A 27,083-nucleotide genomic window follows, 5' to 3' on the forward strand; every position below is an offset into this window, starting at 1 on the left:
TCTTGTTTAAGGTAATTATTGATATGTATGTTCCTATTACCATTTGCTTAATTGTTTTAGGTTTGTTTTTGTAGGTCCTTTTCTTCTCTTGTGTTTCCCACTTAGAGAAGTTCCTTTAGCATTTGTTGTAGAGCTGGTTTTGTGGTGCTGAATTCTCTTAGGTTTTGCTTGTATGTAAAGCTTTGGATTTCTCCATCGAATCTGCATGAGATCTTTGCCGGATAGAGTAATCTTGGTTGTAGGTTCTTCCCTTTCATCCCTTTAAGTATATCATGCCACTCTCTTCTGGCTTGTAGATTTTCTGCTGAGAAATCAGCTGTTCACTTTGTGGGAGTTCCCTTGTATATTATTTGTAATTTTTCCGTTGCCACTTTCAATAATTTTTCTTTGTCTTTAATTTTTGCCAACTTGATTACTGTGTGTCTCGGCATTTTTCTCCTTGGGCTTATCCTGTATGGGACTCGCTGTGCTTCCTGGACTTGGGTGGCTATTTCCTTTTCCATGTTAGGGAAGTTTTCGACTATAATCTCTTAAAATATTTTCTCTGGTCCTTTCTCGCTCTCTTCTCCTTCTGGGACCCCTATAATGTGAATGTTGTTGCGTTTAATGTTGTCCCAGAGGTCTCTTAGGCTGTCTTCATTTCTTTTCATTCTTTTTTCTTTATTCTGTTCCATGGCAGTGAATTCCACCATTCTGTCTTCCAGGTCACTTATTCGTTCTTCTGCCTCAGTTATTCAGCTATTTATTCCTTCTAGTGTAGTTTTCATTTCAGTTATTGTATTGTTCATCTCTGTTTGTTTGTTCTTTAATTGTTCTAGTTCTTTGTTAAAGATTTCTTGTATCTTTTCGATCTTTGCCTCCATTCTTTTTCTGAAATCCCTTTAAGTATATCATGCCACTCTCTTCTGGCTTGTAGATTTTCTGCTGAGAAATCAGCTGTTCACTTTGTGGGAGTTCCCTTGTATATTATTTGTAATTTTTCCGTTGCCACTTTCAATAATTTTTCTTTGTCTTTAATTTTTGCCAACTTGATTACTGTGTGTCTCGGCATTTTTCTCCTTGGGCTTATCCTGTATGGGACTCGCTGTGCTTCCTGGACTTGGGTGGCTATTTCCTTTTCCATGTTAGGGAAGTTTTCGACTATAATCTCTTAAAATATTTTCTCTGGTCCTTTCTCGCTCTCTTCTCCTTCTGGGACCCCTATAATGTGAATGTTGTTGCGTTTAATGTTGTCCCAGAGGTCTCTTAGGCTGTCTTCATTTCTTTTCATTCTTTTTTCTTTATTCTGTTCCATGGCAGTGAATTCCACCATTCTGTCTTCCAGGTCACTTATTCGTTCTTCTGCCTCAGTTATTCAGCTATTTATTCCTTCTAGTGTAGTTTTCATTTCAGTTATTGTATTGTTCATCTCTGTTTGTTTGTTCTTTAATTGTTCTAGTTCTTTGTTAAAGATTTCTTGTATCTTTTCGATCTTTGCCTCCATTCTTTTTCTGAGGTCCTGGGTCATCTTCACTATCATTATTCTGAATTCTTTTTCTGGAAGGTTGCCTATCTCCACTTCATTTAGTTGTTTTTCTGGGGTTTTATCTTGTTCCTTCAGCTGGTACATAGCCCTCTGCCTTTTCACCTTGTCTATCTTTCTGTGAATGTGGTTTTTGTTCCACAGGCTGCAGGATTGTAGTTCTTCTTGCTCCTGCTGTCTGCCCTCTGGTGGATGAGGCTGTCTAAGAGGCCTGTGCACGTTTCCTGATGGGAGGGACTGGTAGTGGGTAGAGCTTACTGTTGCTCTGGTGGGCAGAGCTCAGTAAAACTTTAATCTGCTTGACTGCTGATGTGTGGGGCTGGGTTTCCTCCCAGTTGGTTGTTTGGCCTGAGGCAACCCAACACCGGAGCCTACCTGGGCTCTTTGGTGGGGCTAATGATACACTCTGGGAGGGCTCACACCAGGGAGTACTTCCCATAACTTCTGCTTGCCAGTGTCCTTGTCCCCAGAGTGAGCCACAGCCACTCCCCGCCTCTGCAGGAGACCTTCCAACACTAGCTGGTAGGTCTAGTTCAGTTTCCCTTGTGGTCACTGCTCCTTCCCCTGGGACCCAATATGCACAGTGTTTTGTGTGTGCCCTCCAAGAGTGGAGTCTCTGTTTCCCCCAGTCCTGTCTAATTCCTGCAATCAAATCGCAGTAGCCTTCAAAGTCTGATTCTCTAGGAATTTCTCCTCCCATTACCGGACCCCCAGGTTGGGAAGTATGACGGGCTCAGAACCTTCACTCCAGTGGGTGGACTTCTGTGGTATAAGTGTTCTCCAGTCTGTGAGTCACCCACCCAGCGGTTGTGGGATTTGATTTTACTGTGATTGCACCCCTCCTACTGGAGGGTTTCTCCAGTTTCTCATTGTGGTTTCTCCTTTGTCTTTGGATGTGGGGTATCTTTTTTGGTGAGTTCCAGTGTCTTCCTGTTGATTGTCCAGCAGCTAGTTGTGATTTTGGTGTTCTCACAAGAGGGAGTGAGAGCATGCCTTTGTACTCCACCATCTTGGTTCAGGGCCACGGTAAATCTGGACTGCCTTGTCTGGTTCCTGAAAAACTGAAATGGTTTCAGTTTTTTACCATTGAGAACGTTGTTGGCTGTGGGTTTGTCATATATGGCCTTTATTATGTTGAGGTAAGTTCCCTGTATGCCTACTTTCTGGAGGGTTTTTATCATAAATGGGTGTTGAATTTTGTCAAAAGCTTTTTCTGAATCTATTGAGATGATCATATGGTTTTTATCCTTTTTATCCTTCAGTTTGTTAACATGGTTTATCACATTGATTGATTTGGGTATATTGAAGAATCCTTGCATTCCCAGGTTAAAGCCCACTTGGTCATGGTGTATGATCCTTTTAATGTGCTGTTGGATTGTTTGCTAGTATTTTGTTGAGGATTTTTGCATCTATATTCATCAGTGATAATGGCCTGTAGTTTTCTTTCTTTGTGACATATTTGTCTCGTTTTGGGATCAGGGTGATGGTGGCCTTGTAGAATGAGTTTGGGAGTTTTCCTCCCTCTGCTCTATTTTGGAAGAGTTTGAGAGCTCTTCTCTAAATTTTTGATAGAATTCACCTGTGAAGCCATCTGTTCCTTGGCTTTGGTTTGTTGGAAGATTTTTAATCACAGTCTCAATGTCAGTGCTTGTAATTGGTCTGTTCATATTTTCTGTTTCTTCCTGGTTCACTCTCAGAAGGTGTTGCTTTTCTAAGAATGTGTCCATTTCTTCCATGTTGTCCATTTTATTGGCATGTAGTTACTTGTATTAATCTCTCACGATCCTTTGTAATTCTGCAGTGTCAGTTGTTACTTCCCCTTTTTCATTTCTAATCCTATTGATTTGAGTCTTCTCCCATTTTTTCTTGATGAGCCTGGCTAATGGTTTATCAATTTTGTTTATCTTCTCAAAGAACCTGCATTTAGTTTTATTGATCTTTGCTATTGTTTCCTTCAGTTCTTTTTCATTTATTTCTGATCTGATCTTTAAGATTTCTTTCCTTCTGCTAACTTTGGCATTTTTTTGTTCTTTCTCTAATTGCTTTAGCTGTAAGGTTAGGTTGTTTATTTGAGATGTTTCTTGTTTCCTAAGGTAGGCTTGTATAGCTCTTAACTTCCCTCTTAGAACTGCTTTTCCTGCATCCCATAGCTTTTGGCTCGTCCTGCTTTCATTGTCATTTGTTTCTAGGTATTTTTAAAATTTTCTCTTTGATTTCTTCAGTCATCTCTTGGTTATTAAGTAGTGTGTTGTTTAGCCTCCATGTGTTTCTATTTCTTACAGATTTTTTCCTGTAATTGATATCTAGTCTCATAGCGTTGTGGTCAGAAAAGATAGGTGATACGATTTCAGTTTTCTTAAATTTACCAAGGCTTGATTTGTGACCCAAGATATGATCTATCCTGGAGAATGTTCCATGAGCCCTTGAGAAGAAAGTGTATTCTGTTGCTTTTGGATGGAGTGTCCTATAAATATCAAGTCCATCTTGTTTAATGTATCATTTAAGGTTTGTGTTTCCTTATTTATTTTCATTTTGGATGATCTGTCCATTGGCGAAAGTGGGATATTAAAGTCCCCTACTATTATTGTGCTACTGTTGATTTCCCCTTTTATGGCTGTTAGCATTATGTATTGAGATGCTCCTCTGTTGGGTGAATAAATATTTACAATTGTTATATCTTCTTCTTGGACTGATACCTTGATCATTATGTAGTGTCCTTCTTTGTCTCTTCTAATAGTCTTTATTCTAAAGTCTGTTTTATCTGATATGAGAATTGCTACTCCAGATTTCTTTTGATTTCCATTTGCATGGAATATCTTTTTCTATCCCCTCACTTTAAGTCTGTGTGTGTCCTTAGGTCTGAAGTGGTCCTGTTATGGACAGCATATATATGGGTCTTATTTTTGTATCCATTCAGCCAGTCTGTGTCTTTTGGTCGGAGCATTTCATCCATTTACATTTAAGGTAATTATTGATTTGTATGTTCCTATTACCATTTTCTTAATTGTTTGGGGTTTGTTATTGCAGGCCTTTTCCTTCTCTTGTGTTTCCTGCCTAGAGAAGTTCCTTTAGCATTTGTTGTAAAGCTGGTTTGGTGGTGCTGAGATCTATTAGCTTTTGCTTGTCTGTAAAGCTTTTGATTTCCCCATCAAATCTGAATGAGATCCTTGCTGGGTAGAGTAATCTTGGTTGTAGGTTTTTCCCTTTCATCAGTTTAAATACGTCCTGCCAGTCCCTTCTGGATTGCAGAGTTTCTGCTGAAAGATCAGCTGTTAACCTTATGGGCAATCCCTTGGATGTTATTTGTTGCTTTTCCCTTGCTGCTTTTAATATTTTTTCTTTGTATTTAATTTTTGATAGTTTGATTAATATGTGTCTTGGCGTGTTTCTCCTTGGGTGTATCCTGTATGGGACTCTGTGTACTTCCTGGACTTGATTAACTGTTTCCTTTCCCATATTAGGGAAGTTTTCAACTATAATCTCTTCAAATAGTTTCTCAGTCCCTTTCTTTTTCTCTTCTTCTTCTGGGACCCCTATAATTTGAATGTTGGTACATTTCATGTTGTCCCAGAGGTCTCTGAGACTGTTCTGAATGGTGTTCATTCTTTTTTCTTTTTTCTTCTCTGCGATAGTTATTTCCACTGTGTTATGTTCCAGGTCACTTATGTGTTCTTCTGCCTCAGTTATTCTGCTATTGATTCATTCTAGAGAATTTTCAATATCATTTATTATGTCTTTCGTCATTGTTTGTTTGCTCTTTAGTTCTTCTAGTTCCTTGTTAAACGTTTCTTGTATTTTCTCCATTCTGTTTCCAAGATTTTGGATCATCTTTACTATCATTACTCTCAGTTCTTTTTCAGGTAGACTGCCTATTTCCTGTTCATTTGTTTGTTCTGGTGGTTTTTTACCTTGCTCCTTCATTTGCTATGTGTTCCTGTGTCTTCTTATTTTGCTTAACATACTACTCTTGGGGTCTCTTTTCTGAAGGCTGCAGGTTTGTAGTTCCCCTTGTTTTTGGTGTTTGCCCCCAGTGGGTAAAGCTGGTTCAGTGGGGTGTGTAGGCTTCCTGGTGGAGGGGACTGGTACCTGTGTTTTGGTGGATGAGGCTGGATTTGTCTTTCTGGTGGGCCGGACCACGTCTGGTGATGTGTTTTGGGGTATGTGTTATCTTATTATGATTTTAGGCAGCCTCTCTGCTAATGGGTGGGGTTGTGTTCCTGTTTTGCTAGTTTTTTGGCATAGGGTGTCCAGCAGTATAGCTTGCTGGCGGTTGGATCTGGATCTTAGCATTGAAATGGAGATCTCTGGTAAAGCTTTTGCCGTTTGATATTACGTGGAGCCGAGAGGTCTCTGGTAGTCCAATGTCGTGAACTCGGCTCTTCCACCTCAGAGGCACAGGCCTGACACCCGGCTGGAGCACCAAGACCCTGTGAGCCACATGGCTCGGAAGAAAAGGGAGAAAATAAGAAAAAAATAAAGTTATTAAAATAAAAGTTATTAAAAATAAAAACAATTTTAAAGTAATAAAAAAAAGAAAGAAAGAAGAGTGCAACCAAACCAGAAAATAATCCACCAGTGATAACAAACACTAAAAACTATACTAAAAAAACCCAAAAAACCAAAAACACCAGACAGAACCCTAGGACAAATGGTAAAAGCAAAGCTATACAGAGAAAATCACACGAAGTCCGCAGCCTCTATGTTGGGATGATATTCCAGAGATGCAGGGTACATCAAATTGATTGTGAAGATTTAATCTGTTCCTCCTGAGGCTCCTGGGAGAAATTTCCCTTTCTCTTCTTTGTTTGCACAGCTCCTGGTGTTCAGCTTTGGATTTGGCCCGCCTGTGCGTGTAGGTCACCTGAGGGCGTCTGTTCTTTGCCCAGACAGGGTGAGGTTAATGCAGCAGCTGATTAGGGGGCTCTGGCACAGTCAGGCCAGGGGGAGGGATGGGTACGGAATGCGGTGCGAGCCTGCAACAGCAGAGCCCGGCGTGACGTAGCACCAGCCTGAGGCACGCTGTGTTTTCTCCCAGGGAAGTTGTCATTGGATCATGGGACTCTGGCAGTGGCGGGCTGGACAGGCTCCCGGGAGGGGAGGTGTGAATAGTGACCTGTGCTTGCACACAGGATTCTTGATGGCTGCAGGAGCAGCCTTAGCATTTCTTGCCTGTCTGGTGTCTGCTCTGATAGCTGTGGCTCATGCCCGTCTCTGGATCTCGTTTAGGCGGTGCTCTGACTTGCCTCTCCTCATGCACCCCGAAATAATGGCCTCTTGCCTCTTAGGCAGGTCCCAACTTTTTCCCAGACTCCCTCCCAGTTAGCTGTGGCACACTAGCCCCCTTCAGGCTGTGTTCACACAGCCAACCCCAGTCCTCTCCCTGGGATCTGACCTCTGAAGCCGAGCCTCAGCTCCCAGCCCCCAGCCGTCCCGGCGGCTGAGCAGGCAAGCCTCTCAGCCTGGTGAATGCTGGTCGGCACCGGTCTTCTGTGCGGGAATCTCTCCACTCTGCCCTCTGCACCCCTGTTGCTGTGCTCTCCTCCGTGGCTCTGATGCTTCCCCCCCTGCCAGCCCCCATCTCTGCCAGTGAAGGGGCTCCCTAGTGAGTGGAAACTTTTCCTCCTTCACAACCTCCTGCCAGAGGTGCAGGTTCTTTCCCTATTCTTTTGTTTCTGTTTTTTTCTTTCTTCTTTTGCCCTACCCAGGTACATGGGGAGTTTCTTGCCTTTTCAGAAATCTGAGGTCTTCTGCCAGCATTCAGTAGGTGTTCTGTAGGAGTTGTTCCACATGTAGATGTATTTCCAATGTATTTGTGTGGAGGATGGTGAGCTCCACGTCTTACTCCTCTGCTATCTTGAAGGTCTCTCTGCAAACCTAAGTGTTTCTTAACTTTTACTAATATACTTTAGATATATTAAAGTCTGAAATTTTACAATACTCATTGATAAATAAGGCTGATAATTCACGACGTTGTCCAAATTGGAATAAATTTTCTCTACATTTAGAGCTAATAGAATGGATTGAGAAATCCACCTGTTGAGTGATGTGTGTTTTGCTGTCATCAACAGAGCAAACCTTAAAAGTCAAAAGACAGTTTATCCCTTTATGCTTTCTGGATTGAAAATACAGTCCTGAATTGATGAATAGATTGGTTGTTCACCCCTCTACTGCATGGATTCTGCTTTTTAGTGCTACCAGAATGTGGGATGAGGAGAAAGAGAGGGACCTTGGTTGGCAGCACAGTTCATTCTGTGCTGGAGAATACTCAAAGTAATAGTGCTGTACAAGAGCACAGATAGGAAAAGCCTAAATTATTGTGGTTTTCATTCAGTTTAAGAAGTTCAGAGAGTTAAAACACTGGGAACTGTATGGTAGGAGAATGTTCAGCCATATTTCGTGCAAACTTAATAGGCCAGTTGCTTGCTAGACACTGGCATTAGTTTGTGGATGGCCTTTGAAACAGCTTTGTACCTGTTATAAATTGCCACTTCCATAAGGATATTAGATCTATAGCCAGATGAATGGTGAATTGGCCAAAGGCAAACCACAAACCAAGAAGAAAGTACTAGTCTAGAAGGGGCTCCTCTTGTTCTAGATAGAGCAATTGGGAAAATGAAATAATATAAAACAAAATATGAGATTTGAGAAAACATATTGAATAAAATGGGGCTGGGACTTCCCTGGTGGTGCAGTGGTTAAGGATCCACCTGCCAATGCAGGGTGCACGGGTTCGATCCCTGGGCTGGGAAGATCTCACATGCTGTGGAGCAACTAAGCCCACATGCTGCAACTACTGAGTCTGTACTCTAGAGTCCGCAAACCACAACTGCTGAGCCTGTATGCCACAACTACTGAAGCCCATGCACATAAGAGGCTGTGCTCCGCAACAAGAGAAGCCACCACAATGAGAAGCCTGCACACCTCAATGAACAGTAGCCCCTGTTCACTGCAACTAGAGAAAGCCCTCGTGCAGCAACAAAGACCCAACGCAGCCACAAATAAATAAATAAATAAATTTATTTATTTAAAAAAAGGGACAAGGAACATCATCGTAAAAATTCAGAGGGAACATGATTGTAATAATGATTTTATAAAGGAAGCAAAAGGAAATTTTAGAAAATTGTTTGATATGAGGAAGACATAACCTCTGTGAAATAGGAACAAAAGTCTTTAAAAGAATATAGAAAAACAACAGAATGACATGAACAGGAATAATTATAAAGAAGTGATTGTTGCATAATAGATAAAGTGTAAATATAACATAAAAATGATATCTTAAAATATCAATTAATATTTTACTCATACTTTTAATCAGTTTTCAAACGAATGCGTATTGAATGCCAATCATGTGGCAGACATTGTTCTAGGGGCTGTGAACACAACAAAAAATAAGACAAACAAGAAACTTGTTCTCATGGAGCTTACATCCTAGTGAAAGGAGTTAGACAATAAACAAATAAACAACATAATGTCAGATGGAGATATGTGCTATGCAAAGAATTAAAAGAGGGTTATATGTTAGGCAAAACATTCCTTTTTAAATCAAGCAGTAGAAAAATCTTCTGTAAGTAGTTGACATTAAAAGTTATATATTGGGCTTCCCTGGTGGTGCAGTGGTTGAGAGTCCACCTGCTGATGCAGGGGACATGGGTTCGTGCCCCGGTCCGGGAAGATCCCACATGCCACGGAGCGGCTGGGCCCGTGAGCCATGGCCGCTGAGCCTGCGAGTCCGGAGCCTGTGCTCCGCAACGGGAGAGGCCACAACAGTGAGAGGCCCGCGTACCGCCAAAAAAAAAAAAAAGTTATATATTGATTGCAAGAAAGAGCCTGACATGTCCAATATGGAAGACATTATTATCAGTCTGTCCAAATACATTCAATTCTTATTATTCATGGTAGTTGTATTCTATTGGGTTGGCCAAGAAGTTCGTTTGGCTTTTCCGTAAGATGTTATGAAAAACCCAAATGAAGTTTTTGGCCAACCAAGATAAACTGTAAACACTTAGTTAATGAATACTGGACCATTGCTGTTAGGAGAAATACAGGGTTACGTTTCTGTGAGCTTCTGATCACAACATTTTCATCAGCCAGTCAACTCATAACCTTGTTTTACGTGTGTTTCTCATTAAAGATACCTTATTTAATACCTATTGTTGATTCATTAACATTGAATTCAACACTATAACTCATGCCTGAATGAAGCTCATCTAAAATGTATTTTCTCTGTAAGGTACATCTTGCCTTCTTGAGCTTAGGTACACCAGATAGCACTTCAGTACTATGTTGGGGTTCATTTTAAATAGCAAAATCACGAACAAGAAGCACAAAAATGCAAGACACACAGGTGGCTAACAGGTACATGAAAGGGAGCTCTACATCAGGGAAATGCAAATTAAAATCACCATGAGATACCACCTCACCTGTTAGAATGGCTATTATCTAAAAGACAAGAAATAACAAGTGTTGGTGAGGTTGTGGAGGAAAGGGAACCCTCTTACACTGTTGGTGGGAATGTAAATTGGTTCAGCCACTCTGGAAAACAGTGTGGAGGTTCCTCAAAAAAATAAAAATAGAACTACCATATGAACCAGGAATTCCACTTCTGGGCATTTATCCAAAGAAAATAAAAACATTAACTCGAAAAGATAAATGCATCCCCATATTGCAGTATTATCTACAATAGCCAAGATATGGAAGCAACCTAAGTATCCATCAGTAGATGAATGGATAAAGATGTGGTACATATATGCACAATGGAATATTATTCAGTCATATAAAGATTTCAAATAAGAGATCTTTCTATTTGTGACAACGTGAGTAGACCTTGATGTCATTACACTAAGTGAAATAAGTCAGACAGGGAAAGACGGACACTCTGTTGTAACTCACTTATATGTGGAATCTAAATAAATGAACAAAACCCATCTGGACCCATAGTTACAGAGAGCAGATTGGTGGTTGCCAGAGGCAGGGAGTAGGGGTTGGAGGAATTGGATGAAGGTGGTCAAAAGGTACAAACTTTGTTATAAAATAAATAAGTCCTGGGGATGGAATGTACAGCATGGTGACTATAGTTAATAATACTGTATTATATATTTTCAACTTGCTAAGAAAGCAGATCTTAAAAGTTCTCATTACAAGAAAAAAAATCTGTATAACTACATGGTGATAGATGTTAACTAGAGTTATTTTGGTGATCATTTTGCAGTATACACAAATATTGAATCATTAAGTTGTACATCTGAAACTAATATAATGTTATGTCAATTATGCCTCAAATATTTTAAAAAAGCACAAAAATTTGAAAAATGTGGCACTAGATAGACCATGAAAAGAATAATTGTTTATAGTGTGTGAAGTGAAATAAGAAAGAAGAGTGTTGCTTTGTTCGGCCTCAGCTAGGAACATGTGCATCGGGCAACGCAAAATTATCCCCACGCTGTGTACGTCCTTGAATGACTATGAAAGTGCCATGAGTATTGATTTTGAGGCTACACATAAATTTTAGCAGGTAGGCAAATTTGCAAATTAGGAAACCATGGGTAATAACCAACTGTATTTTCTTCTGATTCCTCTCTCATTAAATGACGCCACCAACCAAACTAGTTAACTAGGTTAGAAACCTCACATCAGCCTTCTTTCCTTCATGTCCTTTACCACATATATCCAATTGGCTTATGCCTCCTAAATATATATCAGATTCTGACTGATCTCTTTGTAGCTAATTTCCCCTTCCTTTATTCTACTCACTATATTACAACTTCCAGGTGTCTAAACCTAGAGGTGAAGTCCAGATATCTTAACACGACTTACAAAGTCCTCCAGCCTCGTCTCTTGTCATCCCTCTCCTTTACACCCTGAAGTTCCAGCCATGAAGAACTTCTTTCAATTCATGGGATATGTGACACCTTTTTTCTTTGAACTTCTCTGTGTCTACAAGGAACATTGTTTTTTTTTTCTTTCTGTTTACCTGGCTTATTCTTCTGAGTCATTCTTCAATTATGAGTATAAATGTCATTTTTTTTCTGAGAATCTTTCTCTAACATTCCTCCCACCCCCTAAGTGCACGTGCACACACGCATACACACACACACTCAGACATACATCCCACTTCAATACATAGGATTCTAATATAATTTTAATAGGATTTTATATAATTGCTTGTTTAATTTCTAGTCTTCCACCATAGACTATAAATTCAGTGAGGAGATTCTCAGTGTCTATCACATGGTGAGCACTTTATATACACTGTGACTAATTTTTCTGTGACATTGTGTGTATTAATTCATTAATTATTATACAGCCTTTGTAGCACTGTCATACTAATGACATAAAATGAAAAACAGAACAACTTTTGCTTGCCTGCCGATTGTTTTATATCTATTTGTTTATACCTTCAGTAGCTTTTGAGGTGGCTTTTTTGGTTTGTGTTTTGTTTTTTCATTTGAGTGATTAAAGGAGCTTGAGGCTGAAGTGGCAGAACTCTATAGTTCACTGTCTGTTGACTTATTTGTGAATAGACAGGCACTTCATCATTTACTCAACTGGATTGGTCAGACCTCTATTTCTCAAATTTCTCCTATAAGCATTGAGTTGACAAAATTGGCAAAGGAAATAGAATAATCAGAGGTGAATTTATTTAGCACCCACTAGGGAAAATCTAGCTCATTTTTGTAAATGGGGAAGCCAGACCTATTAGATAAATTGGTCTTTTCTTATGTTTTAATTTTATTGAAAAAGCAAAATGTATATACTTTAGAATTAAGTAGAGGTTCATGATTTGGTTTTTATATAGAATTTCATCTTGTTTATTTTCTACCATTTACAACAAATAATTAAGTTAATATAGTGTGTTCTAATTAGAAGGCTTTCCCTAAATTCTCAGCTAAGTGTATCTTGGCTAGAGAGCATGTTGAAAGTGTAACGTCACACTAAAATAATAAAGGGCCTTTAGGGCTGTTAACCTTAAAATGAAAAGCCATTCAGAGTGTATAGAATGTAATTGACATTTAATAATACCTCTATGCTGTAAAATGGTGACAAGTGGGGAACAGCTTTAACAAACCAACAGACAGTTTCCACTTTTTATTTCTTAAATAGAATTATTTGCTACTTCACTAACTTATAGACTAAGAAAGCCTTGAAATAGCTGTCTTAATGTTTGTTTTCATTTTTTAGGCAGAAAAATTCAGATGTGTACAGTTATAATAACTTTAGTGTTTTAAAACCTTTGTTTTTAAGCTACCCCAGGGGTCATCAAACCATGACTTATGGGCCAAATCCAGCCTACTGCCTGTTTCTGTATGACCTGTGTGAACTTTTACATTTTTAAATGGTTGGTATTCATAAAAAAAATCATAAGAGGAGTAATGTTTCATGACAGGTGAAAATGATACGAAATTCTAATTTCAGTTTTCACAAATCAGGTTTTATTGGAACACAGCCACACTCATTTATGTGTTGTCTATGGCTGCTTTTGCACTACAGCAGCAGAGTTGAGTAGTAGCATCAGAGACTGGATGGCTCACCAAAGCCTATTTACTGTCCTGCCCATTATGGAAAACATTTGCCAACGCCTGAGCTACACTATTGAGGCTGCATGATTTAGTACCTTAAACAGTTTTCCTGGTTTAGGGATCTAACAAAGAAGTCATATTGAGTAAAATTCTTCAGACTTTTGGGAAGGTGAAGAAAACTGAACCAGGTATTTCATGGAGTTTATGTTCACATGGGCTGGGCTTTCTGTTTCATCACTGATTTCATCTTATTTATGTTTTAAATAAGTACTTGCATAGTGGTTATTATTTATCAGGTACTATTCTAAAAGCTTTATAACTCTTCTAAATCCTTATTACAACCATGTGAGTTTGGCATCTCTACAAGTGAGTAAACCATAGCACATCTATTAGTGAAAGGTAAAGAGTTAAATACTGGAAGTTAAAATAATGAAAGGGAAGCTACATAGCTAGTCATATGAGTTATACAGCTAGTAAGGGGCAGAGCCATGGTTTGAATAAAATCATTTGGTTCTAAAATCAGTACTCTTAACCACTGTGTAATGCTGTCTTTCCCTTTCTACTCTTGTTTATTTAGAAAAGTCTTGGGTTGAGAGTAGAGTTTAATAATGGGAAGCATCATGTTTTAAAAGCTTTGAGCTTATATCAGTTTCTTATGGCTGCTATAATCAAGTAGCACAAACTGGGTGGCTTAAAATAAGAGAAATTTGTTCTGTCACAGTTTTGGAGACTAGAAATCCAAAGTGAGGCTAACAGAAGGCCATCCTCCCTCTCAGATTCTGGGTAGAATCTTTCCTTGCCTTTCTGTAGCTTCTGGTGGTGGCCAGCAGTCCTTGGTGTTCCTTGGCTTGCAGCTGCATCAGTCCCATCTCTGCTTGTGGCACCATATGGTGTTCTCCCTGTGTTTCTGCCTTCATATAGCATTTTCCTCTTCTTATGAAGACACCAGTTATATTGGATTAAGGGTCACCCTACTGTAGTATGACTGCATCTTAATTTAACTAATTACATCTGTAATGACCCTATGTCTAAATAGGTTCATGTTGTGAGGTCCTGGGAAGGACATGAATTTTGAGAGGACACTGTTCAACCCTAGCTATAGAGCTCATGAGTTGGCTTTTGTTCTCTAGAGCACCTTTCAGTTTAAGCCCAGAAACCCTAAATGAAAAGTAGAAACTGTGTGCTAAGACTTTTCAGGGCTTTGTTTCTTCCTTTTTGGTATTAATCCTGTGCTAGATTATATTCTGTCTGAGAAGACTGACTTAATGTTCTCAGCTCCTGCTTTTTCCTGCCTCCCTTTGGCCTTTTGGTCATGATTTATTTGAGACTAGTTTTTATTCTGGAATGTTCTGTGAGGTTTTTTTTTTTTAAGAACCATTTTCTAAACTGTTGTTATAACCTATGAGAATGTTGGTTTGTCTTTCTTGTGAATTTGTGATAATTGATTCAGAAACCAGCTTTGGTGTGTTGGAGGCTGAGTTCTGGTAGTTTCCTCTTAAGAATTTTTTGTATCCATCTCTATTGGTATTTGTAAGTAAGGTTCAATAAGTGATAATAGTTATTTTTATTTTTCCGAAGATTATCAGTGTTAAAATAGCAGATTTTGAGAAATGTGGGGCTGCCTCAATTCCTGACCTGGGAATTTCCCATAAAATACTAGAGTAATTGGTCCAAATGTATCAACCCATTTCCTTTTGTTTGTTTAACAGGGTGCCCGGGAAACGTTTGAGAACTACTACCGAAAACAGAGGCGAAAACAGGCTCGTTTGGTGCTCCAGCCTCCTTCTAACATGGTAGGATCACCACCTTTACTTTTCTCCCTTTTTCACTTTTCTTCTGTGGTATCTTTTAATTATTTTCCATTTGGGCTTCCCCCCCACCTCCACCCCAAACTGTCACTCTGGGACCACTGGATGTTACTTGCATTAAGAAAGTAGCAACTAACATCTGTTGCTTGCTATGTGTCAGGCATTGTTCTAAGTACTAGATATGTATTATCTCATTTCATCCTCACTGTAATCCTATAAGGTAGGTACTATTATTATATTTACTTTATAGTCTTTGGAATTGAGCCTTAAGAAATTAATTAGCTGATTTTAACTGTCTTAATGTGTCAAAACAGAAACAATAACTTTTTTCTCTTTGCTTTGTTGCAGCATGAAACTTTAGATGGCTACAGGAAGTATTTTAATCAAATTGTAGGGTGGGTATGTGTGTGTTTGTGTGTGTGTGTGTGTTTTAAATTTATACACTTTCAATTGTTTATACACTTTTTGTGAGACTTGGAAAAGTATATCGTGTTCTTTGGGAAATTTTTTTTCTTTTCTGAATTCTTAAGACAAGATTTGTTTTGAATATCTGATGATTTTAAAGGAATGTCTATTCGTTTCATAGAATTATGTTGGGGAACATAATTCTATATTGTTGAGGAATCCTTTTTATGGATAAAGGGAGAAAAATATTGAATTGTAGTCTTATTATATGTGATGTTCTGTTTTTTCATTATATTTAAGTGGGAACCAAATATCAGCAAAAGTTGGCAAGTTTTTTTCTAAAAGGGCCAAATAGTAAAGTATTTTAGGCTCAGCAGGCCATACGGTTTCTGTTAGAACTATTCAGCTTTGTTGTGGTACGAAAGCAGCTATAGACAATATGTAAATGAAAGACAATGGCTGTGTTCCAATAAAACACTGTTTATAAAAACAAGCAGTGGGCCAGATTTGTTCCATGGACTGTATAGTTTGCCATCCTCATCTGGAGTATATATACTAGTATGGAATTGCAGTTCCCAAATAAACATCCCAAATATAGACAGCTTATTCTAATTGCAAAATAGTGACTTTGCAGTTAAAAAGAAGGGAAATAAGTTGGATTGTTCCATGAAATTTCTTTTTTTTCCAAGTTTAGATTGTTGCAATGTAATTGATACCTTTGATTAAAATGTATCATAACAATTCCCTATTTAAAGAATTGTTTTAATTAGTATGAATATTTAGGCAAGAAAGCTGAAGATACATTTTAGATGCATAAAAATTAAGAAGCCACAGAAGAATGTTAAAAAATACGTGTGTATTTTTTTTTTACCTTTGTAAGATATCTTTTCAGCACTTTGATGAGAAAGTTTATATAAGGGGAATTATTTTGGTATTTTGTGTGTTGGATTCTTAAAAAAAATGCGTGCTTTAACTTTCGTTATCTCTTTAGATTCTATTCGTTTTTTAAAATGTATTAATGGGCTGTTGATTTTAATGTAGTGAAATTCGCCTTCTTTACCTATAAACATTTTTCTTCTTCCCTTTAAAATTTCTAGATAACATGGTTAACATTTAATAGGAATGTAACTCCAATTTCTTTAGAAGTGGTTAAGATGATATCATGATCAGAGGTATAATTCCAAGTCTAAGAAATCTGATTTTGTTTGTGATACCAAACAGCTTTCTTTAAGAAAAAATGACTAGTATTAACTTCCAATTTGATGACAACTCTTAATGTTTGTCATCCCCTTATGATAGTAGTCAAACTGTAATTTCTGACAGCTGTGCTTTCTTTTTTCCTCAATCTTAGCTTTTTTGTGGTTGAAGATCACATTTTACATACAACCCAGGGTTTAGTAAATAGAGCCTACATCGATGAACTGTGGGAAATGGCACTTTCAAAAACCATCGCAGCACTCCGTACTCACTCGGTATGTAAGAAGCACGAGAGAAGTTCTTACTTCAAGCTAATTATCTATATGCTATTCAGTCTTCTACTGCTTTAAAATCATCATATGTGTATTGTTTGAAATCACCCATTTGGAGTCATCTTCTTCAAAGATGTATGGAGGTAGTCACTTCAAACTGCATGTTCTCTAACACTAAGCCCACTTTTGTGAATGCTCTTTGCAATAAGAAAACAGCAGCTAACATTTGATTGCTGTCTATGTCTCTGGCATTGTTATTATATTGTTATTGTATACTGCATATATATTTCATCCTCACTTCATCCCTATAAGGCACGTGCTATTGTTATATTTACCCTATAGTCTGGGGAACTGAACCTCAGAGAGGTTAGGTAACCAGCCTGATGTCACCCAGTAAGTGGTGGAGCTTGGATTCAAACCGCGACGGTGTGACTGCAGAGCCCATGTTCTTAGCCACTACTCCATATTGCCTTCATAATGCCTGTTAATACTGATTTGGAGTTCACAGATTTATTCTTACTCTACAACATTTTAGTAAGTTGCTTAATTATGAGTTCCCATGATCTATTGATATATTTTATGATAGCATCAATTGTTGATGATAATCTACTTTATTACAAGCAGAGAATGCTGGCTCTGAATTACTCATTCATTCAATATTTCTTAAACAAGGATTACATGTTGGCAATGGGAATACAAGAATGAATAAGAATAAAGTCTTTGCTCTCAGAGAGTTATATTTTAATTGGGGAGATTCCCAATAAACAAATAAATAGGAATATCAGACAGTGATAATGCAATGTAGACAATTAAAATAGAGTGATAGATTAGGGCAACAAGGTGCCTGCTTTTGACTGGTTGATCTGAAGTGGCATTCTGAGATCTAAATATCAAGGAGTAACTATTTGTGTAATGATCAATTAAAAGGTCATTCCAGGTGAAAGGAACAGTAGTACAAGGACTTTGAGGTACTTTTATGTCTGAAGTGTTTGAGGAATAATAGTGAGGAGTTAATAATAGAAGATAATTTGGTATTTAAAAAATTTCAAGAATAGTTATGTTCATCTAGTTATGCTAGCCAGAAACTTAAAAGTCATTCATAACCCTTCAACTCTCTTTATCTAGTCATTAGCAAGTGTTTTAGAGTAAATACCATGTGTAAAATCTGTAATTGAAGGGATTGTAGCCATTTTAGGAAACTGAAAGATGTCCCGAGTGGTTAGAACATAAACATAGAAAGCTAGGCAACTAAGGTAGGAAGTGAGAATAAAGAAGTAGGTAGGTGTCATATTATTTAGGACCTGTTTGACCCTTTAAGCAGTGGGTTGAGTGAGTATGTGTGTGTTGGGGGTAAATTGGAGTGAGAAAGTCAGATTTCTATTTTTAAAAGATTGTTCTGACTAAATTACAGATGAGGGATGAGAATGGATGTGGGGAGAACAGTTAGTAGGCTAGTCTAGTATTCCAGACAAGAGATGATGATTGCTGGACCAAGGTGATAGATATAGAGAGATGTGGATGAGTTTGAGAGATTTTTAGGAAGTAAGATTAATTATACTTTCTGATGGTTTAATATACAAGAGGTAAGGTAGAAAGAAGTATCAAGCTAATGCCTAGGTTTATAGTTTCCTTCCTTGGATGATAGTGTTGGTTTTGATGGTTTGGAGTGGGGACGTCATAAGTTACCTTTGGCTGTGATTACTTTGAGATATTTTTTGTGCTATTCAAGTAGTAGGGTCTAGGAGATTGATTAATGTATGAGTTTGAAACCAAAGAGGGTATGTCGTTATTGAATGTGTTGCAAATATTTTTCTCCTTTTATTTTTGTTGGTGGTTTCTTCTTTAGTATTTAAAATGTTAAATGTTTATGTATCTAATTATATTTATCTTATTTTAAAATTTCTCCCATTGCTTATTTGTGTCCAAGGACTTGACCTGACATTTTTACCATTAATATGCTTATGTCATAATAAAGTCTGGAACATTTAAAAATATTTTTTAAAAGTTCTGCCTGTTCTGAGACTAAAAAACAGTCTAACTATTTCATGGCTTGATTGTTACACATTTATGTAGTTACTACCACCTATTCTTATTGTCACTTAGGGTATGATTAAAGATCTCGTTTTATTTTTTCTTGCAATAGTATATCCATTGTCCTAGGATCGTTTTTTAAATGCTTTACTTTCCTCCATTGCATGGTGTGCTCTTACATAAAAAAGTTATACAAAGATAACATGGTTATTAAAAGATAGTTAGGAAATATTATTAATAGTAATGAGTTTGGCCATGATCCCTGGCATGATTATTATTAGCTTTCTTATATGTAAATTTCAAGACCCCTTTTTCTGTGAATGAATACATGATATACAATATATATTTTACGTAAAACATGCTGTATTTTTCATTTAATATCTAATGAATTTGTATTAGTTTTAATGTGCATTTGTATAATGTTCCATTTTTAGGAATGTACCATTTTAAAAAATTAATTCACTTGATGCACTTTTTTAAAAAGTTTTTTTAAGCTGTTATAAACATTGAAGTAAATATTTTTATTAACATATCCTTGCACATAATTATACTTAGGATAAATTCTTAGATGTGAATTTAGTGAGTTAAAGGATCTGTATATTTCTGAGGCTCTGGATGTGTATTGCTAATTTGCTATACAAAAAGATTGAACCATTTAGCATCACTAAGCATCATCTGTTAGAATTCCTATTTCCTTATTCCTTTTATGCCGCAGAAAGTTACATTTAAAAACAAAAAGTCATTCCCAATATAATAATAATGTCAGAAATTATATGTCAGAAATTAATTTAATGTTTTTCTTTAATACTGATATTAAAAATCTCTTCACATCTTTTTAGTTATTTGTATATCTTCTTAGAATTTCCTGTTCCTATGCATTGCCTTTATTTTGTATTTTAATCATTTTATTTTATATTTATTAGTAACACATGGATGTTAATGTTTAACATTAACCTTAATCTGAATGTTAATCTCTAGTCTGATATATAGGTTGTAAATATTTCCTTAGTTTCATGTGTTTCTAACCTTTGATTTTCTTTTCCATGGCTTTACAGAAGTTTAAAATTTTTAATGGAGTTAAATTTATTGATCTTTAACCTTACTATTTATGTCTTCCTTATTCCAAATAAATGTAATTATTTGTCTATATTTAGTTTTAGTATTTCTGTAGTTACTTGTTTAACATATAATTCATAAACTAAAAGTTTATTTTAGTGTTGTGTGTGAGGTTGGACTTTATTTTGAAAATGACTCACCACCTCCAATAACATTATTGTGATAATCTGTTGTTTTATTCAGCTCAGGTTACCATAATGAAATATATAGATTGGGTAGCTTAAACAACAGAAATTTATTTTCTCACAGTTACAGAGGCTGAAAGTCTGAGATCAAGGTGCCATCATGGTTGGTTTCTTGTAAGGACCCTCCTGGGTTTCAGATGATCACATTCTTATTGTGTTCTCACATGGCCCTTCCTCAGCATGTATTCTAGTGTCTTCTCCTTTTATAAGGACACCAATCCCATCAGATTAGGACCTTACCCATATGACTTCATTTGACTTTAATTATCTCTCCAAGGCCTCTTCTCCAAACAAGGCTACACTGGCACTAGGGCTTCAAAATAGAATTTCGGGGGGAATGCAGCATTCAGTTCATAAATGTCTGTCCTTTCCCAACCTATTTTGAAGGCCACATTTATCATAATATGTTATATAAATACTAAGATCTGTTTCTAGGCTCTGATTGCTGCCTGCCCCCTTCCTTCTCTCTATATGTCTTGAACCAGTACAACATTGTTTTGATTATTACATCTGATATAGTATGCTTTAATTTCTTATATGACATATATGTCCTATAAAATCCCCTTTTTAAAATATACTATTTACCTCCTTATTATTCTTCTAGGTTAATTTGAGAATCACTTTGTCACATCCCTTCCACCTCTTACCTCCCCCTAAAACTGACCTATAGTGTTAGTATGCAGTAAATCTGCAAATTTAAATGGAGATAATTGACATATCTCAGCATCTGGTATTTTTCAACAGGAATATATGTATTTTTCTCACTTATTTGCTTTTTTTTTTTTTTTTTTTTTTTTTTGGGATCAGCAGGTGGACTTTCAACCATTGCGCCACCAGGGAAGCCCTGCTTTTATATCTTTTGGTAAAATATTTTATGTGCTCCCTATCTAAGTCCTATTTTTGGTATTTTATGGTTTATTTCAGGTAGTATTTTGAGGAAGGTTTGTTTCTCATTCATATTTATTAACTAGTGTTACTGTCATTCCATGGGAGAGAAGTCTTTGATTTTGTTTGTTTATTTTATATCTGTCCATTTCCCTGATTTCACCAATTTTATTTTTTTCCTGGGAAAAGGTGTTTTTCTTTTAGAAAACTTAGATTTCTTCCAAGCAGTTTCTTTTTTTAAAGCAGTGGTTTTTCACATTTGAGAATGTGGCAAATCTATAGGAGTCTCTCAGCAGGAAAGTATACTCTTTTCCTCATCATGCAACCATACTTACTGTCATGAAGAATAAGACACTTTACAATGTGCTGATTAAAGTGTATATCTGTGGAGAAAATTAATCTTAATGGAACGTTGCCTTGTAGATCTACTGTGTGTTCTTTTGAACTGAAGAATAAATGACAAAAATACCTTTAAAAAATAGTTTAGCATCAGTCTACAGAGGCAGAAAGAAATTAGTGGTCTCCTAGGGCTGGGAATGGATATGAGGAATAAGTAGGTGATAGCTTAAGGGGCAGGGTTTCTCTTTGAGATGAAGAAAATGTTCTAAAACTGACTGTGGTTATGTTTGCACATGTCTGCAAAAATATTAAAAAAACTAAAAACTGTTGAATTACATAGTTTAAATGGGTGAGTAGTATGGTATGGGAATTGTATTTCAACAGAACCATTAAAATAGAACTCAACATCACGTACATTTACTGACTGAATCATTTTTATCCATTATGAGACAAAGTAGTTGATGCCACAGATACCAATTCTATTTTATGACACTATTTATTGTGTTACATTATCAGCAAGAAAGAAAAATAAGAACAACCTGAACATCAAAACAAATCTCAAAAGGAAACATTATATCTGAGTGGTTATTTTTTGTAAAAAATCTGTATATTTTTCTAACTTTCTATGTCACTAATTAAAACTTCTTATATTTTCTGATTGAATTATCAGTCATTGCATAAATTGGAAACATTTTGAAAGATATAATATTCTCAGTGCTGATTTCAAAACATGATAAAAATCTTATGCAATCTTATACAATCCATCTCACTTAGAATTCAAATTTAGCAGTACCTGTATATTAAAAGAATAATATTCAGATACAAAGAATTCATATCAGGAATGGTTTAATATTAGAAGATCTGTTAATATAATTGCTAGTATGACTACCAATAAAATGATAAACAGATCATCTGATAATACTAGAAAGGTATCTTTTTACTATTTAAAATTATGGAACAATATAATTTGTGTGGCCAAAAATCCTCATGTTTTGTAGCTATTAAATATTGGACATTTTTTCTTATTATGTGATGGGCAGACAAGAGTGTGTACTGTAATAGTGGGGTTTTTTTTTGTGTGTGTGATTGATTGATTGATTTTAACATCTTTATTGGAGTGTAATTGCTTTGCAATGGTATGTTAGTTTCTGCTTTATAACAAAGTGAATCAGCTATACATATATATGGAATCTAAAAAAAAAAGCGGTTATGAAGAACCTAGGGGCAGGACAGGGATAAAGACACAGACGTAGAGAATGGACTTGAGGACACAGGGAGTGGGAAGGGTAAGCTGGGACGAAGTGAGAGAGTGGCATGGACATATATACACTACCAAATGTAAAATAGATAGCTAGTGGGAAGCAGCCGCATAGCACAGGGAGATCAGCTCCGTGCTTTGTAATAGTGGTTTTATACGCACCCACATGCATACCCACCCCCCGACACACACATGTTTTAAATTTCTTTGAGTCAAAGGGTGTACTAAGCATATATGTCGTGCAGCTCTCTAACCAAATTGCTATTGAAATAACATGTAAGAAAAACTAAAAAGAGAAACACTGCAGAGTACCTCTATAGGCCAGAAGTTTTGAAAAATTTCTTTGAATTTAGAAAACAGAAGGAATCAGAATAATGACTCCACCTGAGAAAAGAAAATATTACATTAAATATGGTGTAGAGGGTATTGTCAAAGTAGGAAACATTGTTCCAGATGGAATCTAGGAACACTCTAAATTCAGTCAACAAATGTTATGAGCAGGAATGAGGCTGTGAGAAATCTTAAGTGAAATTATTTAGAGGTCTACCTTCTAAAAATCTTGGCTAGACAGCAGGTTACCCAATTCCTTTGGCCAACCTTCCCATCAACATAAAGAGATGATAACATGATTAGTGAAGTTCTCTATAGTACTACTTTTTGAGCAAGGTGATTCATCTGCCCCACCCACCTACAAAGAGCCTGTAGTCAGTTTTTGGAAAACAGACTTAAAAGCTGCAGAGGGTGAAACCCATACTGGTTATACATACTAGTCAATCTAGTCCTTCATTTCTAAACATAAACAAATGCCGAGTTGTAGAATATTTGAGGAAAACCAGTTACATCAAATAGAAGACAATAATAAACAAATTGCATAGCTATTCTTTAGCAAATACAAATAACTCATGGACTAGGAGATAAATTTATAAAGTAATAATTATTTCTCATTTATAGGAAGCTAGGTCATTCATAGCAGCTGTTCAGCTTGAAACAACTAAAAGTACTGCTTTATGTACTGCATATAAGATGTTTAAGTCTAGAGTGCTTAGTAAGGTTATTAAGGAATTACCAGGCCAAATCCAGGGGAGATTGAGAGTCCAGAGGTCCAGAAAGATAGACTTAAACACTTAAGCTGCATTTGCCTTGAGGTTACTTGTTAGTCCAGGCAATTTGTACTCAGATTTGATAGTCTCTGGGGCCTATCTGGGATGGAGAGTCTAATATGGTGCCCTCCCCCACATTAAACTGGAAAGAACTATTCTTTTCAGGTTAAGACTGAATCAGAAGTAAGTAAAAGAGCAGTCAAAATTCTTCCCTTAAAGAAATCTTCAGGTCTAGGGAGTTTTTTTCTTGAATTCCTATCTTACATAAACTCTTGGAGAATAGAAAAGAGGAAACACCAACTCATTTTATGAGGTGTGTGTAATCTTGATAATGAAGCCAGATGAGGATAGTACAAGAACTCATAAACTCATAAAAATACAGGCTCATTTATAAATATAGATCAGAAATCTAAAATAAAATATTAGAAAACAGAATTCAGCAGTTTACAGAGAGCTTTAATATGTTGAGTTTATCATAGCAAATGCAAGCTTAGTTCAATATTACAAAGTCTATTAACATAATTTAATGAATTAATAAATTAAAGGACAAAAATTATGTAATCATGTCAATAGATACAGAACAGCATTTAATAAAACACACCATAAATTCATGGTAAGATCTCTTAGTAAATTGAAAACATAAGAGAATTTCTTTAAACTGATAAAAATCTATCCTCAAAAACCTATAATAAGTATCATATTTAATTACCATCACTCCTGTTTTGTATTGTATTAGAAGTTGTGCTTACTGTTGTAAAGATAGAAACATAAATAAATTAAAAAATACACCTTTGAAAGGAAGAAACAAAATTGTCATTTTTGCAGATGATATATTTTTGTACATTGAAAATTCAAAGAATTTACAGAAAATTTATTACAATTAATGGAAGAGGTTAGCATGTTCCCTGATACAAAATCATTATGCAAAATCAACTGTCATTTTATAAACCAGGAGTAAAAGTTGAAAAGTTAAAATTTTTAAAAGATAAAATTGACACAATAGCATACATTAAAAGTAGTAGAAATATATCTAGCAAAATATGTTCAAGACCTCCATGGAGAAAATTCTAAAATGTTTTTGAGAGTCAAAAAGGAATTAAAGAAGACCTAAATAAAATTGAAATAGCATGTTCATTGATTGGAAGAGTTATTATTGTAGATATCTGTTCTCTTAAAATTGATCTATAAATTTAATTCAGTGGCAGGCAAAATCTCAATAATCTTATTTTTGGGAGGATGAGTACCTTTGCCATCTGATTGTAATATATTGGAGTGTAATTGCTTTACAATGGTGTGTTAGTTTCTGCTTTATAACAAAATGTATCAGTTATACGTATACATATGTTCCCATATCTCTTCCCTCTTGCGTCTCCCTCCCTCACACCCTCTGCATCCCACCCCTCTAGGTGGTCACAAAACACCGAGCTGATCTCCCTGTGCTATGTGGCTGCTTCCCACTAGCTATCTGTTTTACATTTGGTAGTGTATATATGTCTATGCCACTCTCTCACTTTGTCACAGCTTACCTTTCCCTCTCCCCATATCCTCAAGTCCATTCTCTAGTAGGTCTGTGTCTTTATTCCTGTCTTACCCCTAGGTTCTTCAGGACATTTTTTTCTCCCTTAGATTCCATATATATGTGTTAGCATATGGTATTTGTCTTTCTCTTTCTGACTTACTTCACTCTGTATGACAGACTCTAGGTCCATCCACCTCACTACAAATAACTCAATTTCATTTCTTTTTATGGTTGAGTAATATTCCATTGTATATATGTGCCACATCTTCTTTATCCATTCATCCGATCATGGACACTTAGGTTGTTTCCATCTCCTGGCTATTGTAAATAGAGCTACAATGAACATTTTGGTACGTGACTCTTTTTGAATTATGGTCTTAAGCCAGTACAAAAGCCAGGAACAGCTAAGAGACTCCTTAAGACTGAGATAAGGTAGGTGGGTTTTCTCTACTGGATATCAAGACTTAATTTAGAAATCTTATTAAATGAGTACCAGACACTCTGGTACCATCATTGGATAAATAATGAAACAGAATATAGGGCCTCCAAAAAAGATCTTTGATATTTATAAAAGAGGTAGTATTGCAGGTCAGTGGGTAGAGGACAGACATTTCAATGAATAGTACTGGGACAGTTGAGTATCAGTATGGGGGAAATAATATACCAAAAAATGAGTTTCAGATTGATAAAATATCAAAATGTAAGGCCATAAATCTTTCAGAAGATAGTATAAGAGAATATCTTTATGATTCAGGTTAGGGAAGGAATTCCTAACTAGAATTCCAAAGGCACTAACCAGAAAGGAAAAGATTCATACATTAAATATTAAGCTGCATTAAAGCTGTAAGAAAAAACAAAAAAACGAAAGATAGTAGATAAAATAAGCTATATGATGAGAAATGATGTTTTCAACACAAAATCAGCAAAGAACTAACATAAAACATACAAAAATTTCACTATTCATCATGACAATAGAGACAGACAATAGAAAAAACAAGCAAAAGATTTAAACAGATACTTCACTAAGGAAGGAATTCACTTGGCTGAGAAACATGTGAAAGATGCTCAACTTTAGTGCATCATTGAAATGCAAATTAAAACCAAATGAGGTAACATTATGTAAGAATTAATAACACAAATGTTGATAAGGATATGAAGTATTCAGAACCCCTTTGAAAAAAATTAGCATCATCTTTTAAAATCGAAGATCCTCATGAACCAGAAATACTTCTCCTAACTATATTCCCTTGAGAAGCTTGCCCTAATGCACCATAATACACATGCAAGAATGTTCATTCCAGCATTGTTGAATTTTCAAAATTAGAAATGACTTAAATGTCCATTGGTAATAAAATGAACAATCTGGGTTAAACTCCTAACATGGAATATTATACAGCATGAAAATGCCCACACTATAGCTATATACAGTAGCATGGATGAATTTCACAAGTATAATGTTGAATTATAAAAGCAAGACAAATTTATACATACAGATTTTTTCCACTTACATCATATTGAGAAAGAAAATATTGAGTAAGACTGAGTATTTAGATGGTTACAAAGCAATGAAATTAAGAGAATGAACTGACAGGCATATGTGATAAAGGTCTGGTACTGAAAATATACAGAGAACTCTTAACACTCAACAGTAAGAAAAAAATTTAAAAACGGGCCCAATTAAAAAACAGGCAAAAGTTCTGAACAGATACCTCACCAAAGAAGATATTCAAATGGCAGGAAAGCATACAAAAGATGCTCAACAACATATGTCCTCAGGGAATTACAAATTAAACAACAATGAGCTACCACCACACACCCATTAGAATGGCTAAAATACTGACAACACCAAATGCTGAAGAGAATGTGGAACAGCAGGAACTCTCTTTGTTGATGGGAATGGAAAATGGTACAGCCAGCTTAGAAGAGAGTT

The 27,083-nt window shown here is 36.2% G+C and overlaps 1 protein-coding gene across 3 annotated transcripts in view; it reads left to right on the forward strand.

Moving 5' to 3' along the window:
• The window catches only part of EXOC6B (exocyst complex component 6B), a 618,471-nt gene that overhangs the window by 253,629 nt on the left and 337,759 nt on the right, over positions 1 to 27,083 (forward strand). For all 3 annotated transcript variants that reach the window (XM_024756397.1, XM_024756398.1, XM_024756399.1), the window contains 3 exons: positions 14,748 to 14,831; positions 15,195 to 15,241; positions 16,603 to 16,723. In XM_024756397.1, coding sequence (XP_024612165.1) covers positions 14,748 to 14,831; positions 15,195 to 15,241; positions 16,603 to 16,723 — 252 coding nt within the window. The remainder of the gene's footprint in view (positions 1 to 14,747; positions 14,832 to 15,194; positions 15,242 to 16,602; positions 16,724 to 27,083) is intronic.

The sequence above is a fragment of the Neophocaena asiaeorientalis genome, unplaced genomic scaffold, assembly GCF_003031525.2.
Source record: "Neophocaena asiaeorientalis asiaeorientalis breed wild unplaced genomic scaffold, Neophocaena_asiaeorientalis_V1.1 scaffold303, whole genome shotgun sequence".
Classification (NCBI taxonomy): Eukaryota; Metazoa; Chordata; class Mammalia; order Artiodactyla; family Phocoenidae; genus Neophocaena; species Neophocaena asiaeorientalis.